Genomic DNA, 18713 nt, shown 5'->3' on the forward strand with positions numbered 1-18713 from the left:
TTATGTGACACGTTATGTTTGATCGTACTTATAGACGCATGGTTTATTTTAACATTTTTTGTACGCTTACAGTTTATTTCAGATATCGATGCTAAGGAAGAGATTAGAGTAGCGCGCGAGTTCTGTATGAGAGGACTATGTCCCTTGAGAACTCAGGAAAGAATAGTTCAATTGGTGAAAATTTATTACAAGTGGCGACCGATAAACAGAAGGTTCCCTTTAGAGAATCAAAACGGAAACTATCGCAATTAGAAGATTCAGTGAGACTTAGTGTTTTAGCATTCATAAATACATTTATTCCATTAGTAGCGCGTTGATATAATTTGTCAGTGCTTTTCAGTGCGTCAGAGAAATGGCATTCTTCGTGCAGATTGGGGTTATTTTTCATTTTACTAGTATGCAAGTATTTGTTATTAACGGCGCAGAATAGCGATTTAAATTGCTCAGTGGAGCAGTGGGTGTCGAGTAAGCTGTTATCAATTTCTATTAATTCGGTAGGCGAATATGTGGAGTACTGCGTATTAAATTTCTCGAGAGATCCAGGAGATGGACAAACATAGGATAGATGTTATGTTAAGTCGGGAGGTTGACTTGGTTCGTGATAATTATCGAAATGGTACAGAGGCGTACTTGACACTTCGGCAACTTTGATGAGTTTTACTATAGGTATCAAGATTTTAACTTCGAAATCGAGAGTATTAATGATTCTAATACAAGCCTTATTGTTTATATAGATCACGAGAGAGTCGCCAGCGAAGACTCCATGGCGAGCGTGTAAACGCAGAAGTTACCCAGTTTTTATTTCAGGGTTAGAAACGCAAACCACGAAGCCAAGATTAGTACGCGATGGTATTACCGATTCTCTTTCCTTAAAGAGGAAAGCGTGGTTACGCCAGGTGACGTTATTACTTCCGTAATTTATACAAGCGTTATACTCTGAAAAATGATCCCAGTATACCTTGTGAAATTATAAAGAAATTATCGGATACAATATGGAAGACCACTAGGATATCAACTACGCGAGCCTTTATTGATCCCAGGGTGTTAACGGCATCTTCATTGATCTCGGTAAGTGAAAATATGTCGTTACGATTTATGTTAACATTTGGCTTAATGCAGTCTTTTTTAGAATATTAGGCTATGCTCCTGTGTCTAGCATAAATCCTACTGATTCGCGAAAGCTTGCAAGTTCGAGCTCCATGACGGGTATATCTTCGTTATCTCCTCGGAGTATGTAGACACACTTGGAATGCTCTCTAACGGGAGTATGAGTTCCCTAGGCGAATGTTTCCTAGACCTCGGTGTGTTCCGTTGGCCGAGACCTACGGATAGTTTCCCGGTTTTTGAACGGTAATATTAGGGTGCGTTCGTTTATGCAGTAACTGCCGCAGTTGTCGTTCGTTTACTTCGTCTGCGAAAGTTACTGCGGCGCAGTTTGTCGTTCGTTTACGCAGTGATACATCTCATCTGAGCAGCTACCTCGAAGGTCCTGCTTTGGATGCTCTGCTCGCAGTACTGCATAAACAAACGCAGTATCACGCAGTATTTTCATCGTCGTATTTTCACTTATTTACGTGAGATTGTGCCTGAAAATTTAAAAAATGTCAAGTTACTTTATTAAAATTGAAAAACAAAAAGGTGGAGAACAACTCCTCAAGATTGATCCTACAAAACTAAAAATAATACCAGGTAAATTACATAATAAAAAGCTATAAAGTTTATTAATTTGTGTTTGTTTCGTAATCAAATAACCTAAAAATTTATATTTATTAAGAATGTAAATTGAAAATCAATCCGCAACATATTAAAAAAATTGATTATGTTCAGAAAACACAAGTGCTCAGTGAGCAGTCAGTGATTATTGATTCTTACTGTTATATCTCTAAATTTAGACAAATTATATAAGCAAATTACTCAATTGCTGTGTAACGGTTGTGTTTTCTGAACGTAACCATTTTAAACTTGCAGTAAACAAATTATAATTTTTTGTGGTTTTATAAATTTATCTTAGGTGCAGGTTCTACTGCAACTATTCCTAATAACACGACGTCGTCTACGATAAATATAGAAAAACAAGAGAAGCCTGAATTTGATAAGAATTTGGATCCGTCATTACTTTCTCAAAATGTCTTGTGTACACCGTCAATTTTTCCAAGGCTTTTATCCGAATCAACTTCACCAGTAGTCCAAGGTATAAATAAATAAATTTTTTATATATATACTTATTGTATTATAAAAAATTTATATTCATTATAATATGTATAAATATTATAATAAATAAATATATTTATGTGTATGTAATAAAATAGTTGCAAATATCACAGATTCCACCCAGCAAACACAGAACATTGCGGCAATGTTGCAATATTGCTGTAATGTTGCTACAATGTTACAACATTGTCGCAATGTTGCTGCAATGTTCTATGTCTGCTGGGTAATATAGATATAATAAATGCATACTGTAATATTACTTATAAAAATTGATCAATTTGTAATTATCTCATAACTCACATAGGATTGCATTAGTCAACCGTTTTGGTGTTAATATTTATTTGTTTTTATTATTTTTTTAAATACTGCCTATAACTGCATTTATGTTCCTGTGTATTATCATAATAGGTTTGGACAATTGTAAAGTTTTTCGTTTGGTCGATTTGAATACAACGACAACTTCGGGTCCTCAATCTGCTATTCCATCAACGATAACTTCTGAACTTCCATTTTTCACTGTTCCATCAACTGTCACACTTTCACAAAGTTCTACGGATGATATGGATAATATGGGAGGGTCATGTCCAAAAAAACTAAAAATGGAAAAATGTTCATCATCAGCGGAAGGTAAGTAACCAAGGATCTTAATTTCTGTTTATTGTTTTCTACTGTGCATAGTGGAAATCAAATTAATTGTCAAACTTCTATTTTATGGAATTTATTTTTGGAAAAATTGTTAGTATTATGACCAGTAAGAAAAAATATAAAGAAAATTTTGAAAGTGTTGATATTTTCAACATATTTATGTGTTCTATAAGTAATTTTTTTGTTTTAATTTTAGGTGTTTCTAAAGAAAACTGGACAGAAGCAGAGATACAGCTTTTACTTGAGCAACGACTCAATATGAATCATAAATTTGAAAACCCAAACACACGAAAGACACCATATTGGAATATAATAGTTAAAAGTTTTCAAGAAAAGGGTTACAATGTAAAAGCAAGTGATTTAATAAACAAATGGAAAAATCTCCAAGTTACTTACAATCGGAATGTAAGTAAACTGAAAAGAACGGGCGAAAGTGCTATTACTTGGAAATACTTTGAACAAATGCATGAAATTTTTGCGGAGAAGAAAAGTGTAAATCCTGTAGAAGCATCACTAGGTTCAACTTTCAAACCAAAGACACTTACCTTGTCAGAGGATGAATCAACTGATGTATGTAAGGAAAATATAGATGTTAAAGAAAATATTTTACCAAAAGAGAGAAAAAGAGAACAATCAAAGAAAACGCGATTTCAAGAAGAAATGTTACAACTCTTGAAAGAAAAAAAATCACAATCATTAAAACTCAAAAAAGAGATTTGGGAAGATAAGAAAAAGATTGCTACAAGTAAAATTGAAGCGATTAATAATCTTATTGCTGTCTTAAAAGATGAAAAGAAAACCGCCTAACATAAAATGATATTTTACAAAGTCAAGTATGATCTCCTTAAGTTTTTTATTTATTTTCGTTTATGTTTTTGTTTGTCTTATTTTAATAAAATATTTATGTTTTATATAAGACAAATGTTACACTCTTACAATATTAAGATATTTCTTATATTTTTTATTAAGTAAAAAATAATATTCGGTTATTAATAGAATTATTGTTTTATATAAAAACATTTATATGTATATTCGTATGTTTCTAATATAATACATTTTATGCTTAATTAAAAGTAATATAATACTCATTATTCGTTTGTGATGTACCTGTGATGTACTTCAAAGTAAAATAAACAAATATCAAATATTATAAAATAGACATAATTTATTCGTATTTATAACTAAGTTTTATTATCGTGTGTTATCATAAATGCATAAAATTTGAGTAGTAAATAAGGAAATAGTTGTGGCCCATGTTAACATTAATGTATTTTTTTTTTGTTTATTTATTGTTCGCCTATTTTATCTTCCTCTATTCGCCCACAAAGTTTCTACAATTCTATTTCTTTTTTCATTAGCCGCTTCTAAAAGAATATTGTCATTTGGATTGGCATTGCCTTCATCCTGGTTTTCGTTTTCTTCCTCATGTTCGTCATCACTTAATTCCGTTTCATCATTATTTCTAATGCAAATATTATGCAAAACACAAACAGCAACAACAACTATTTTCATCTCATTCATGAGAGACATATTTAAAAATTTTAATCTTCTAAATCTAGATCTTAGTCTTCCAAATGCTTGTTCAATGACAACTCTCTTTGAACTTAATTTTGCATTGTACAACTTTTGCCTCCGAGACAAGTGACCATTATCACGGAATGGTGTTAATAAATAAGGTTGTAAACTATATGCAGAATCTCCTAAAATATGAGTTCCTTCCGGTATAAGCGTTGGATCTTCTGCAAGTGCCTGACCTATAGGACTTTCTCTCCACACTCTGGCATCATGAGTCGCACCAGGCCAACCAATGAAAATATCAATAAATTGACATTTTGCATCGCATATCCCTTGTAAAATAATAGAGTGGAAACCTTTTCGATTATAATAACTTTTAGGATCGACGTTAGGAGCTGGAATTTCGATATGCATTCCATCAACTGCACACACAACGTCTGGAAAATCATTTGGTCCTCTGAGATTATTAAATTGTTGTTTTTTATTTTGAAACTCTGCTAGATTTGGCCAGTGTAAATACTCATTTACAATTTTACATAAAGCACCGCATATATTAAGAAATATTTTATGCGTAGTACTTGAGCTTAAATCAAATAGATTACTGACTTCTCGAAAAGAATCTTGATTTGATAATAACCATATTGTTGACAATATTGCTTTTTCTAATGGTACATTAGGATGACCTCCTTCTTTGTTTTTAGGCTCAAGCATAGGGCCAATTGCTCTTCTAACAATCTAAAATAAAGTAGGTTTATAAATTACATAAATTTGCAATCTTTTTTTATGTTTAACCAATTCAATGACATTAAAGATTAATACCATGCATTGCTTTTAAATTAAAATCTTTCTGATTTATATGCTTACTTCGAAAGAACCTCTCGTGAGACGAAAATGCGATTGAAATGTTTTTTCGTGCATTCTAAAAATTATACCGCAAAAATTTTCAACTTTCGGTACTTGTCTATGTTCCTATAAACAAAAAATAAACAAAAATATATACTTCTAGATTTATTATATATATTAATATTATTTATTTAAACTTGTAAAATTTTAATAAAACTAATAAATAAAATATACATAATACCACATCATTTAACAATAGTAGCTCTTCATCAGAACTATCTGTCCATAAATCAGAATCATCTGATGAGCTATCATTGATCAATTCTATTGCACTATGAATAATATTATTTGTATCCATTGTGATTTCTAAAAATAGAATTTTTTAAATAAATAAATTCAAATACTTAATTTAAAAATTAATTAATATTTAAATTTTAAACAAACTATAACCTAGTTTTCCTAGTCTTTTAACTGGAGAAGACAATCCGAGCAGTAGTTCACGCAGATATTCATTCGGTAAAATGTATCACGTGACTGGCAGATGAGATGCGCAGTGGATGCGCTAACCGCTGCGTAAACGAATGCACCCTTATTTCCATTATTTGTCCCTGCGCGGTTATAGTTACTAGAGTAATTTTCACGGTATTGTCATTTACGACATCCATTAACTAAATGTATTACTTCTTGAGAAGGTCGAAGGAGAATTAGAAGTGTCGCGTTGAAATGTTTTAACTGGTGGTTGCGCGGCGGTTGAATCGGCACGCGGGTTACGCGAGTTTCTATAACGCGCCTCCTCTCTTTCGAGGCGTTTGTGAATGGTTATGACTTTAGAACACGCTTCTGAAAAATTATTATATTCTTCGGCATTTAACTCTAAGCGATATTTGTGAGGGAGTACCTCATAAAACGCCTTCAATGCGTAAGAATCTATAGATTTTATTTCAGTCTCGTTTAATTGACGATTAAACAACCTGATTACCCTCGATAATTGCGGTTCTTAGATCTTTAATGCGACCGATGTAATCTAATACGTGTTCTTATCGCTTTTTGTAGGCGATGCTAATCTGTTCGCGATAATAATTCGCGCTTCTGCCTAGCCCAAAGGCTCTTTTTAAAACGTTGAGGAACTTGTCGACGGTAAGGTGAGTTCGTACTCGACTGCTAAGTATGCGTGGTGCGATAATTTATGACGTAGAATTTGTACGAAGAGAGCTTCGTCGACTAACGAGATTGACTCTTTTGCTCTTTTGCAGGCTCGAGCAAACTGCCACACAGGTATGTTATGCTCGTCATATTTACGAACTAGCTCGAGCGCGTCGCGGATATATAATTTCGGTTAGGCCGACACGCCGGAGAATTCCGAAGCGTCGTCACGAGCGGGTTGCGCAGAAGAATATGCGGTAGTTGAAAGCGTTGGAAAATTCAATAGCGCGACTCTACTGTAGGGTCGCTAGGAGTGCAGCAAACGCGGTGGCTTGGTTAAGGGATAAAGCGCTAGTGATAGCTTGCAGCATAGTTTCGTCGGAGCTTGTTGCGTCGATTAAATTCTCTTCCTTTTTCTGTTACCTATTTAATAGGTTTTTCGAAATTAGGTTGCTCATCGGCCCTTGCATCGGAGGGTCCGGCGTACTGCGATCCGACTCGTCCATTTACGCTATGTTACTCTTTTTTTTTATTAATACTGTGCTTCTGCTGAAACTTCTTGTGCGCGGAAAATCCCGGCGCCCGTCATTATCAATCGCGGCGGTATAGCGAATCAGCGGCGTCCCGTTGATAACAGTGTTCATTTCTTACATTTATTTTGAATAAACCTCTATTAATTGTTAAATACGGAGCGAATTTTTCTAGTGTGTAGTCCGCCTCTTCGTGTCGTAGACATTGCCCGCTTTCTTACGTACAGCCCCGCCCCTCTACCGTTAGGCAGAGCTGGCCGAGGTCGTCGCGCGAGGATCGAAGCCGTTTGGGTCTAGCGAATTTCGCGAAGTGACGCGTCGTAGCGCGCGTCTGGCGCCCAACCATCATTCGCGATAGCATGGCTGAGATTCGAGCGCGACGAGTCAGGCATAGCGGATATCGGTCGACCCGCCGGCCTTGATCGCTGCTTTCCCGGTTAGGAAAAGTCGTGACAATATATATATATTGTTACGCCCAGCGGACTTAACGTTTTTTCCTATCGCTGACCTTTCTAAGAAAAAATACCTAAATAAGAGAAATTATATTCTGACGATTGATAATAGTAAGAATGTTTGCATAGAATCGCTCTATTGTCACAAGTTTGTGAGATATAGCGATAATTTAAAATTTTATTTCTAAAAAACAAATACATAAATCAAAAGTACACATCAAACAAGAACTCTAGTTTCCATCCGTAAATAATTTCTAAAAACGACCGTCAAATATAATTCAGTTCCTTCTAAAGTCTAAAAGAATGTTCAATTTAGAATAAGAAATATCGTAACAGCTATCTTTATTACCGTGCTCAACAATGCTTTAGATCGGTACCTAAATAAAGACAAAAAAAAGGGGAAATATCGAAACTTGAAAAGGAAAATATTTGAAATATATCAGAAAAAGAATTTCCGGAACTATAACATTTATTACTCAAGCAAAAACGCGGTTTTGGTTGAAATAACAACCAAAGGCGCAACTCTCTACAAATAATTTACAAACAAATATAAATTCCTTTTTTTTGTGTCGCCTGTCCCTTAGATAAGAAAATGAAAATTGTAAACCTCCCACCTCTATACTCAAAAGTAATTCGGGCGGAGACCAGGAAAGATGAGCCAGCGATTGGTCATCTAAGCAATGAATAACCTAAATGAATTTTCCAATAGACAAGCTCCAAATTTGGTGGCTTTGGAAGGGCCTACCAATCCAAAAATGAGACCGCCTACACCCTAATCCTTCCCTTCGAAAAATCTTCTATAAAACCGTGATCCAAGGGATCGCGACCACCAGATTCACGAAATTCTACGTGCTCTCAAGGTCCTAGAACCAGCGTCCGCTACATTTCCGATCAAGTTACGATCTTGCGTATTAAAGTCAGTGCCGAACATTACGATCTTACATATTGAAGATCCAATGGCGAACATTTTTGTGCTGAACATTCAGTGAAGAAAGTGCACCTGGGTACCTCCCGTGGCTTATCACTCTCCAGTCCCACCAGCCTTGAGCCTGATTTGCTACGGCTAGCAGAGAACCGTCCGCTAATCCTGAGACCAGGAATTCAGATCACCCTCAGCCAGTCGAACCGTTTCAACAAGTAGTAAGTCTGAATAAGTTAACCTTCTACCTCTAAATTCCCATTGTTTAAACTCTAATTTAAATTGTAGTGGTTAATCAATCCACCTACAAAATCAATCGATCAAACGAAAGACGGAATCGTCGGAGAAGAACCAGGCGGGCACAACTTCTTTTAGACTCACCGCGACTTAACGCACACCTACACACATCTGAGGCTCCCGTGTGCGAATCTCAGACACACGCACACCTACACGAACCAGTATGTGTATCTCAAGCTCGCTCTCCCTCCCCTCATCCTTTTCCATCATACTCTCCGATTAGTTCCCCAGAACCCGAAAATATTCCATCTCCATCTTCTCCTGCACGATCAATAGAAATAATAGACAAATTAGATCGAGTCTCATCCCGGCCGCGTTATTATCACTATGACGGTATTCAGAATTCATTGATTGAACTTTTAGAGCAATTTCCATTAAAAATAGACCCCTCACTGCAACATTACCGCGACTTTGCAAATAACCGGGATGCAATAGATCCAAAAATTCTACTAGATATCCTTCTTGCACTTTCTCCAACAGATCCAATCCTTGTTTTCACTTCTTATTACTATGATCCTTTTGCCGTTCCCACAGATTTTTTTTATAACTTCTTTCCTCCATCCACCGTTATTATAAAAGAGCTTGTATAAAGAACTGTAATAGATTATTTTAAAAAAACATGACAAAAATCATCTTTTCCCTTTCTCTCCGAATCATTTTTTTTTATTATATACATATAACAGTAACTCTATTATAAAATACACACACACACACACACATATATATATATATATATATATATATATATATATATATATATATGTATATGTATTTTATAATAGAGTTACTGTTTAATTAATGTGTATATATATATATATATATATATATATATATATATATACACACACACACACACACACACACACACACACACACACATGTATACATTTATTTTTAAAAGTTTGTTATTTAAACCAAACCTATGTCAAAGATATATAAAAATTGTTTTAAATTATAACGACTTCAGCTTTGTAAATATAATGTTAGAATAAATGTTTGTTAGATTTAAGTAATTCATTGTGCATTTAATTTCAACGACCTCCCCTCATTCCGAACAAGGATAGCACCAGGTCCGATCCCGAGTTAAAGCGATTCAATTTGTTGACTCGAAACTTGGACCGACAGACGTACGACTTGAAACGGGTTATAGCGAGCCCTATTGGCACGTTGACCTACATTTTCGAGTCACAAACAGTGCGTTCGACCCGAGGCACCTACCCTCTCTCTTGCGTGCCTTCGGGAATGGTAAGTCTCGTTACGTCCTTCTCTGCCTTACCCATTCTTCCTGAAATATCCTTCCCTCTAAATAAAAGAATTAAATCCCACAAGGGTGGACGTAACAATATATATAAACATGATACATTCAGACCTCGACCTTATAACCTTTGAACAAAAACCGATCTTAGCATTTTATTGTATAGATTCAGATATTTGCTAAAATTTACTTGTAAATCTTATGGTAAATCTTATTATCTTGTGATTAATATTATTAAATATAAATATCGTTGTTAAGTTTTAAATAGAGTGTTTATTATTTATATGAATTAGTAAACCATCTGCACTCCATTCCCTATCGAAGTAAGTACCTGGTCCAGTCCCGAGTTAAAGTGATTAAATTTGCTGACTCGAAATTTGGACCTCGAAACACGACCTGAAAACGGGTTAGAGCGAGCATATCGGCACGTTGACCCGCCTTTTCACGTCATAAAAGTGCGTCCGACCGAGGCACCCACCTTCAAGTTTATTGCGTGCCTACGGAAAGATTTAAAAAACCTGTTACGTCCTCCCTTGCCTTACCTCCGTTCGTACCCAAATTCTTTCTATTATACAACAAAACCCAAATTTAATAAGACTGGACGTAACAATGCAAACGGCTTGATTATCTTGTTAAATTACTTGGAAATGCTGGTACTTATATTTATAATATTTATATTAAACTACTCATGTTAAACGAAATTAGATATTAATTATTAAAAAATTTTTAAGCCGTAAAGTATACCACATATCTTATCCTGCTCTAAATTTTTTTATAAAGACTAATAAACTTGATTTTTTAAGATATTTACGTCGAAACTTTATCAAAGATAGAAAGTAGGAATAAGAAGAGAGTTCTGAGCCGAGTAGGCTCGGCAGTAGACACTCGCGCAGTCATTCGCAGTGAATACGTGCTAATGTATAGAAACAGAGTTCTCAAATCTCACGCGAATCTGAACATTTTTATACCAAATAACGCACGCGTTCAAGTCCGTTGGTAGAACCGCAGTTTAGGGCGTCACAGCCCTTAAAGTGTCATTAATATTATATTCGCTAAGTGTTATCAGCGTTTTACTCAGACAATTTGTGTTCCAAATCATAATAAACTATTATATATTTATAAATATTGTGTTTTGATTTGTGAACATTAACTTACGCTCAAAGACGTATATGCGAAACCACCGGTGTGTATGAGTGTCCGACACCACCGAATAGACAGAACATAACACGTTTGCCTCCGAAATGACGCTTATTCGATTGGAACACAGCAAAGAAACAATGTCGGGACTTGAAAAAATTTACTACGATCCGACGCATTACGCGGGTTATTCGCCTGTGGATAATCTAACACATGCTGTTAAACCAAATTTTTCGCGTGACAAAGTCACGCGCTGGCTCAAATCGCAAGCCGCGTACACGCTACATACACCTTACGGAAAGTTTCCATGTTTGCATTACAACGTAACAAATATCGACGACGTGTGGGAAGCCAATTTGATCGAACTACGGAATCTCAAAAGTTACAATGACGGATATTCTTATCTAGTCATGATTATCGATGTGCTCAGTAAATTCGTCTGGGTTGAACCGCTGTACGACAAAACGAGCAATACTGTAATAAAAGCTTTTCAACGTGTATTCTAAAGAAGCGAAGGACGCTTACTTATATACCTGCAAACGGACAAAGGTAAAGAATTTGTCGCGCAAACAGTACAAAAGTTTTTGAAAGAAAACGATATCCGTTTTCGAGTAACGTATAATCCCGACATCAAAGTCGCGATCGTTGAACGTTTCAATAGGACGTTGAAGGAGAGAATGTGGCGTTACTTTACGCATAAAAATACGCGACGCTACATTGACGTTTTGCAAGATATCGTTCGCGGGTACAACTATACCCGTCACTCGTCCACAGTAGTATAGGGGCAGCCATGGGGCGTCAAAACAAACCCCCACTCCTTGCCCTCACAGCGGGGGGTGTCTGGCCCCCGTCCCCCCTGTCTGGGGCAGCCATGGTGCATCAAAACAAACCCGAACTTCTTCTTCCTCGGCCTGATGTCAAAGCTAACCCCACTCTTCCTCCGACTGGTGTCAAACCTAACCCCCTTCCCCCGTCTGAGCCTGGTGGGGAAGACTAGACGCTGTGACGTCACGAGTTTGAACGGCGCGTTTTGATTGGCACCCCATGGCTACCCCGAGTCTTGATTGGCCCTCCATGGCTGCCCCGAGCCTTGATTGGCTGTCCTGAGTATACTACTGGATTTTGAATAGGAAAAAGCAGATCTTAGTGCCGAGCGTTTTTACCCAGCGGGGGTGCGGCTCGGACAGGTGGGAGTTTTTGTAAAATGAGTCAATAGGTTTATAGGTCAAGTATGCTTTGTAAGCGCGAGAGAGAGAACTTTTTGCTATTATGTAGTGTTACCTAAGGTAAAAACAGAAAACGTGTATGTTTTGACTCTGATATAGAGGGAGAAATGGTACCCATAGCTGCCCGAGCCTTGATTGGGTAGCCTGAGTTTGTGTCGTCACGATTTTGAACGGAGGATTATGATTGGATACCCCATGGCTGCCACGAGCCTTGATTGGTTACCCTGAGTATACTATTGGATTTTGAAATTTCGGGACTAGAGCTCCCTCGGAAAAATGTCAGAAGTGACAAATGATGGAAGTCAGATCTTAGATCTGGGAGTCTTGCTCGGCTGGGGGGTTGCGTTTCGGACAGATGTATGTTTTGTAACAGATTAACAGACTTACAGAACAAAGGTGCTTTTGTAAGATAGAGAAATCTTTCGCTATTATGTAGAGATACTTAAGGAACAAACAGGAGTGAGTGATTTTCATGAGTCATAAAAATCAATCACTTTTTACTATGAAAGCTGAACAAAGAAATATAAAAAAGTTTAACTTTTGTAAAAGAATTCTTTTTGCTATTATGTAGAGATACTTTAGGCATAAACAAGAGCTTGTATATTTCGAGTCTTAAAAAATCAAAAACTATGCATTATGAAGGAAGTAAAAGTAATATATCAGGATTAACTTTTGAAAGAAAATTCTTTTTGCTATTATGTAGAGATACTTTAGACATAAACAGGAACTTGTACATTTCCTGTCTTAAAAAATCAAAAACTATGTATCATGAAAAGAGAAAAAGAAATATGACGGGAATAACTTTTAAAAAGAAAATTCTTTTGCTATTATGTAGAGATACTTTAGACCCAAACAGAAACTAGTATGTTTAGAGTTTTATAAAAATCAAAAACTATGTATTATGGAAGGGACTAAAAGAAATATGAAGAGTTACGAGTAAAAAATAGTTTTATTTTAATACGCAAACTTTTCGTACAAAAATACATTGTAACTGACCAAAATTATACAAAAAATTATGCTCTACGTTGACAAAATTATATTGGTAATTTCGTTACAACGCAGTGTAATCAGTTCCAAAAATATTATATTAAAATAAACGTCGAGGAAAGTTAAATCGTTAATTTGAGTACGCACATTGCGTTCAATATTCTCCTGATTACCTTTTATTGTTAATTTTATAATTTCGCAATCTACATAACTTAGTGGTAGTTTAAGTTCAATTTCTTGAATTAAGCGTTGCGCACACACATTGACGCTTTCACTTAACGATTTTAAATGTTCTAAATGTGCGTCGATACATTTGATCACATTCAGCAATCCCTGGAACGTAGTTTTCTGCATCACTATTGCAACGGAGTAGTGTCTCCGTTTCTTCGTTACTGGTAAAGAATCTGCAGCATCTTCAACGGTTTCCTCCGAAGAGCGTTTCTCTTCAGTTTCCTTATACGATATTAGAATGGATCTTGATCCATAGGCCGAGGTGAAGTTGATGTTGATGTTTTTTATACCGACGGGATTCGGCTTTAATTTGCCAGCACCGCGCAAGTACTCACTCATGAGACCCGTATGATCTTGAAATTGCAGCCAGGACTCGACGTCGAAATTAATACCGTCGGCGTTGTTACCGTTTAATTTTATTAATGGAACGAAGACTCCCTCCTTCGTTGATTGTAATCCGACTTGTATTCTCTTCGTATGCGAGTTATTAAGCCCATACGTAGTGGTAAGCAGCATATGAAGCCTATCGTTTCTTCCTTTGTCGAAGTTACGCGTTCCGAGATTATCGTGAATTGCCTGGTTCGAGGAGTTATAATTAACACTTTGTTGCTGGTTGGCCATTGTTCTTTCTTCTTCTTCTTCTTCAGCGTTGTATAAAGACACAGAATGAAACCAGTAAGTGAAATAAGCCGCGTAACTCTCATACTCGCAATTCAAAAGTTTGAGAGGGTTGAGGAAAACTTTTTATTCGCGAGGTTGACGCTTCGAAGGAAGAATATCGAATGAATTCACGTTTACATCACGGGAAATGTCCTCACCTCTGTTTGTGACGTAATAAAAGTTGCGCACGCAAATGAGACAGTGGTGGGAAAACGTAAATAAAATTTTTATAAACTAAAATTTTATTTAAATTTTTTAGTTTTAAATAATTACGCTACGATAGCTACACAAAAATTCAAATCACAAAGATTGAATGTGAAATTTATAAAAATTAAGTATTATTTATAAAAACATTTTGAACTAAAAATTTATGTAAAAGTAACGAGTAAAAATTTGAATTCAGAATGTGAAGTAACCGTTAGAGAGGAGACAAGATCGAACTTGCACGAACATGTATTCTTTCTTCTCGAATCTAATTGTTTGCTTTTACTTGTAGAATAATAAAAAAAAATGAAAATGCAACTCTTCATCGACTCAGCTAAAATTTATAAAAATCTAGATATAAAATTTAAGAAAAAAATAATTAACATCAATTAAAGCATGCTTGGTTAAAAATTTAAGTAAAAAGTAAAAAGTCAAAATTTAGAAAGGTGAATTGCATGCTACAGATAACTAGTTTGTGTATGATTTTATCTTTCAGATAAATAAATTACTTCTGAAACAAAAATTATAGAAAATATATTACACATTTGGTTTTATTAAAAAAAAAAAATATATATATATATATATATATAAATGTTATACTATGGAAATAACTAATTTTTGCGCGAATTCACTTTTATGAGAAAAATAACGAATTTTTCAAGAAGATTCAGGTATACGAAGAAAAGTGGGAAACTAGTTTACCAATAAGGTAAGTAGAAAATCACGCCCACTATTCTAATATTTTCAGCGCAAGATGAGTTTATTGGGTAAAAATTTCGTGTTGCATGAGAATTCTCTTTCATGAGAAAAAATAATGAATTTTTCGAAAAAGATACAGGCACACGAAGAAAAGTGGGAAACTAGTTTACCAATAGGGTAAGTAGAAAATCACACCCACTATTCCCAATATTTTCAGCCTAAGATGGACTTACAGGGTATAAATTTCGTGTTCCGTTACGTACAAGTGCTAGTTCTTATGCTTTCGTGCGAGTTAGCATATTCATAGTGTCAATTGTGTGTGTGAGAGTCTTTGCTTGTGCGAGAAAAGTCATTAAAAAAAGTTAAAATGGAACTGCGCGCCATTATAGTGCGATTTTTTATCATAGTTTGTAATCAAAGTAAAGAAATAAAAAAGGGGAATTATTTCAAACATTTATCGCATGTCGACGACGAGATCAATTATTCACTATTCGAGAGTTTCGCAAAAAAAGAGTGTTCCAACACTCTGTTGTGCATGCTATACAAGCACGGCTATTTTTGCGGAAACGCCCGAATAGAAAAAATAATAGCTCGTATCGTCGAAGCGCGAATGACTGCCAAGCGGTATTACGAAAATGACGCGAGTGGGTGCATCGAGTCTTTTCTACATCGTCGAAGAGAATCAGGTAAGAAAAAAAATATTAAATTCCGATAAAGTTGGCATGAAAAAAGTTAATATTTTTTATTTTAATTACGACTTTTTTGTAGGAGAGAGACCTGTAGCGCGCGTAAGCCCTTTCCGTACGCAATACGGACGTCTCAGCTTGAGACGACGACGTGAGGCTGAGGTAGATGAGGAAGCTGTACCAGCGCGTAAGTTGAAAATAAAATATATTTCTTAAAATTTTAGTTAAAAGTTTAGTTCATATTAAAAGTTTTAATTTTTAGGAAGACGTCGAATTGACGAAGTCCCCGAAGACGATACAAACGCGGTAGCAGCACCAGTAGCAGCAGCACCCCCTCGCGTCATCCCCGTTGTGGTATTGGACTCTGATAAGCAATAATTTAAAAACAAAATACAAGATATTACTCAAAAAGTTAATTAATATTACCATGATAAGTTTAATAATAATAATAAATAAATTATGATTTTAGATGACGACTCACAGAATGAGGTGATACCGAGCTCGTTGGACTCAGCAGCGATATTTACACCGAGTAAGTATTTTTTAAAAATTTCCTACTTAATTCAGATTAATTCATAAGAATAATAATAATAATAATAAAATAATGTTATTTTTCAGTACGAGAAGAAGAAAGGGAAAGCAAAGCGGTGAAAGAGGACCCTTTCGAATGAATGGTGGCAGAGCGGGAGGAACAGGCAATGCGGAGATATTTTGAAGAGAGAGAAGAACGGGAGATGGAGGAAGAAGAAGTGGAAGATGAAGATGGGGGTGAGGAGGAGGAGGAGGAGGAGGAAGAAGATAACGAGGATGATGATAACGAGGATGATGATAACGAGAATGATGATAACGAGGATGATGATAATGACGATGAGTCTGAGGAGGAGGAAGAGGAGGAGGAACAGCAGCAGGAAGAGGAGGAGGAGGAGGAGGAGGAAGAGGACGAGGACGAGGAAAATGAAGAGACGGAGGAAGGAGAAAACGAAGAAGAGGAAGAGAGAGAAGGAAATGAAGAGGAGAGAGAGGAGGAAGAAATAGAAATACCGACCACACTTGATTCAGAAGTGTTATTTTCACAAAGTAAGTTTTTGTAATGAGTTTTTACAATTAAGATAAAATTGTAGGTAAAATATAATAAATTTCAGAAAAATATAATATTATGTTATTTGTTAGTAGGAGAAATCGAGGCAGTGAACTTGTCAAATATAGAAGAAGAAGGGGCAAATGAAGAGGAGGGAGAAAATATGCTAGAAGAGGAGGAAGAAGAAGTGATAGAGAGAGAAGAGGAAGGAGGCGCCGTCGGCGTAGAAGCTATAGGTAATATTTTAGTATAATATTGTTACGTCCAGGGAACTTCACTTTTATTGCCCGCTGACCTTTCTCGGAGATAAGTAAATCAAACGAAATTCTGAGACTTATTTGCGGTCAAGTGTCGCGAGAAAGAAAATTAAATAAATATCTCTGCACCGCGAGGGCGTCTGGTTCCCATAATCAGAGGGATCCAAGACATTAAAAGCCCATAAAATTCAGTGGGGGTTAGGCCCTGGCGAAATTGAAATTCGAATATTTACCCTTAACGGACTAAGGACACTTACAGAATTCTTTTACGACCGCAGATAAGTGCCAGATGGAAAGTTAGATTACTCGAAAAGGAGCAAGGGCACATTTGGTTTTAAGGGTAAAAACACTTTTTATTTACGAGCGAAATGTTATCGAAAGAGACCCAGACCACTTCAAATGTCAAAAGAACTATAAAATCTTCCTTTGGAAGCCAGATGTGCCTGCCACCCCTGGGAAATGCGCGGGCCGGGAAACATAAAATTTCCTCTCCCTATTTAAGATAAGACCAATCTGAAAACCTCCTCCCACCTACCAGATTTGAAACCAACGAACCAATAGCCAAGAAGCCTAATGAACACCACCTCAAGACCAAACAACCACCCATTCAATGAAAACCTTAAAATTTAGTTCCCATGCATTCCCGCCAATTAACATCCTCGAAACACCCACACCCAAAATTTTACCTTTTGGGGAGAGTGCTATATAGGCCTGCACTCCGAAAAATCAGACACTTTTTGTCTCAGTCGTGTTGCGGTTCAGTCACAGTCACTGTCTTAGCCATTATTTCGCTATTAGTCGGTTTTTCTTGTCGCCGACACAGTGGCCGTCGTGCTTGATTAACGTTGTTCGATTCGACACTACGCGTTCCGCAACAAGTGAGTGCTGAACTTGGAACCTGGTGTCAGGTGCAGAAGTGTAGCTTCGCTTAGTGTTGGCCATCCACCCAACACCTAACACCAGCCTTCGACTGCTGGATCCAACGTGGAGCCTGACTACCGGATTTCTCCTTGTTCTACCAAAACCCGGAACACTTAAGAAAACAGCAAGTAGTAAGTCTCAGCAATTCAATCTTTCATTCCGAGTTCCCCATTGTTCTAACCCTCATTTACAATTATAGTGTTCAAATCACCCATCCGCAAAGTAAACCGGTCTAACGAGAGACGGAACCGTCGGAGAAGGGCTAGGCGAGCTCAGCTTTCATTAAACATAGGCTCCCCGCGACTTAATACGCCGACACACGAACCTGAGGCTCCCGCGTGCGAACCTCATACACGCACACACGAACCTGAGGCTCCCACGTGCGAACCTCATACACGCACACAGGAACCTGAGGCTCCCACGTGCGAACCTCATACACGCACACACCAACCTGAGGCTCCCGCGTACGAACCTCATACACGCACACACGAACCTGAGGCTCCCGCGTGCGAACCTCATACACGCACACACGAACCTGAGGCTCCCGCGTGCGAACCTCATACACGCACACACCAACCTGAGGCTCCCGCGTGCGAACCTCATACACGCACACACGAACCTGAGGCTCCCGCGTGTGAACCTCAGATACACGTACACCAACACGCAACAATACAAGAAAACCAAACTCCTTATTCACCCACTCTAGAGTCACCTCCCTCACCTCCCTCACCTCCTCCACCTCCTTCACCATATTATTCACCCATTAGCTCACCTGAAATTATAGAAATACCACCTTCTCCTTCACCTTCTTCGGATT

The 18713-nt window shown here is 36.9% G+C and overlaps 3 protein-coding genes across 3 annotated transcripts; 2 read left to right on the plus strand and 1 right to left on the minus strand.

Moving 5' to 3' along the window:
* The first annotated feature begins 1380 nt into the window (after positions 1 to 1380).
* Positions 1381 to 4006, plus strand: LOC118645146. Its single transcript, XM_036285653.1, has 4 exons — positions 1381 to 1689; positions 2012 to 2191; positions 2620 to 2838; positions 3053 to 4006. The coding sequence occupies exons 1-4, from the start codon at positions 1602 to 1604 to the stop codon at positions 3661 to 3663; spliced, it is 1098 nt and encodes a 365-aa protein (XP_036141546.1). The 5' UTR covers positions 1381 to 1601; the 3' UTR covers positions 3664 to 4006.
* On the minus strand, positions 4002 to 5849 carry LOC105832372 (putative nuclease HARBI1). Its single transcript, XM_036285642.1, has 4 exons — positions 5665 to 5849; positions 5456 to 5580; positions 5236 to 5340; positions 4002 to 5106 (listed from the first exon to the last, which is right to left on the minus strand). The coding sequence occupies exons 2-4, from the start codon at positions 5570 to 5572 to the stop codon at positions 4159 to 4161; spliced, it is 1170 nt and encodes a 389-aa protein (XP_036141535.1). The 5' UTR covers positions 5573 to 5580; positions 5665 to 5849; the 3' UTR covers positions 4002 to 4158.
* Positions 5850 to 16152: 10303 nt separating this feature from the next.
* On the plus strand, positions 16153 to 17589 carry LOC118646890 (glutamic acid-rich protein-like). Its single transcript, XM_036290776.1, has 3 exons — positions 16153 to 16172; positions 16259 to 16544; positions 17514 to 17589. The coding sequence occupies exons 2-3, from the start codon at positions 16312 to 16314 to the stop codon at positions 17587 to 17589; spliced, it is 309 nt and encodes a 102-aa protein (XP_036146669.1). The 5' UTR covers positions 16153 to 16172; positions 16259 to 16311.
* Positions 17590 to 18713: the final 1124 nt, after the last annotated feature.

Source organism: Monomorium pharaonis, chromosome 1 (assembly GCF_013373865.1).
Source record: "Monomorium pharaonis isolate MP-MQ-018 chromosome 1, ASM1337386v2, whole genome shotgun sequence".
Classification (NCBI taxonomy): domain Eukaryota; kingdom Metazoa; phylum Arthropoda; class Insecta; order Hymenoptera; family Formicidae; genus Monomorium; species Monomorium pharaonis.

Excerpts from the sequence above, each read along its gene's own strand:
- LOC118645146 (XM_036285653.1), top strand. The coding sequence starts at position 1,602 with ATGTCAAGTTACTTTATTAAAATTGAAAAACAAAAAGGTGGAGAACAA. Across the intron at positions 1,690-2,011 it reads AAAACTAAAAATAATACCAG|GTGCAGGTTCTACTGCAACT; the intron begins GTAAATTACATA and ends AATTTATCTTAG. Across the intron at positions 2,839-3,052 it reads ATGTTCATCATCAGCGGAAG|GTGTTTCTAAAGAAAACTGG; the intron begins GTAAGTAACCAA and ends TTTTAATTTTAG.
- LOC105832372 (XM_036285642.1), bottom strand. The coding sequence starts at position 5,572 with ATGGATACAAATAATATTATTCATAGTGCAATAGAATTGATCAATGAT. Across the intron at positions 5,341-5,455 it reads TACTATTGTTAAATGATGTG|GAACATAGACAAGTACCGAA; the intron begins GTATTATGTATA and ends TTTTGTTTATAG. Across the intron at positions 5,107-5,235 it reads TCACGAGAGGTTCTTTCGAA|ATTGTTAGAAGAGCAATTGG; the intron begins GTAAGCATATAA and ends ACTTTATTTTAG.
- LOC118646890 (XM_036290776.1), top strand. The coding sequence starts at position 16,312 with ATGGTGGCAGAGCGGGAGGAACAGGCAATGCGGAGATATTTTGAAGAG. Across the intron at positions 16,545-17,513 it reads GAAGAGGAGGAGGAACAGCA|ATTTGAAACCAACGAACCAA; the intron begins GCAGGAAGAGGA and ends CCCACCTACCAG.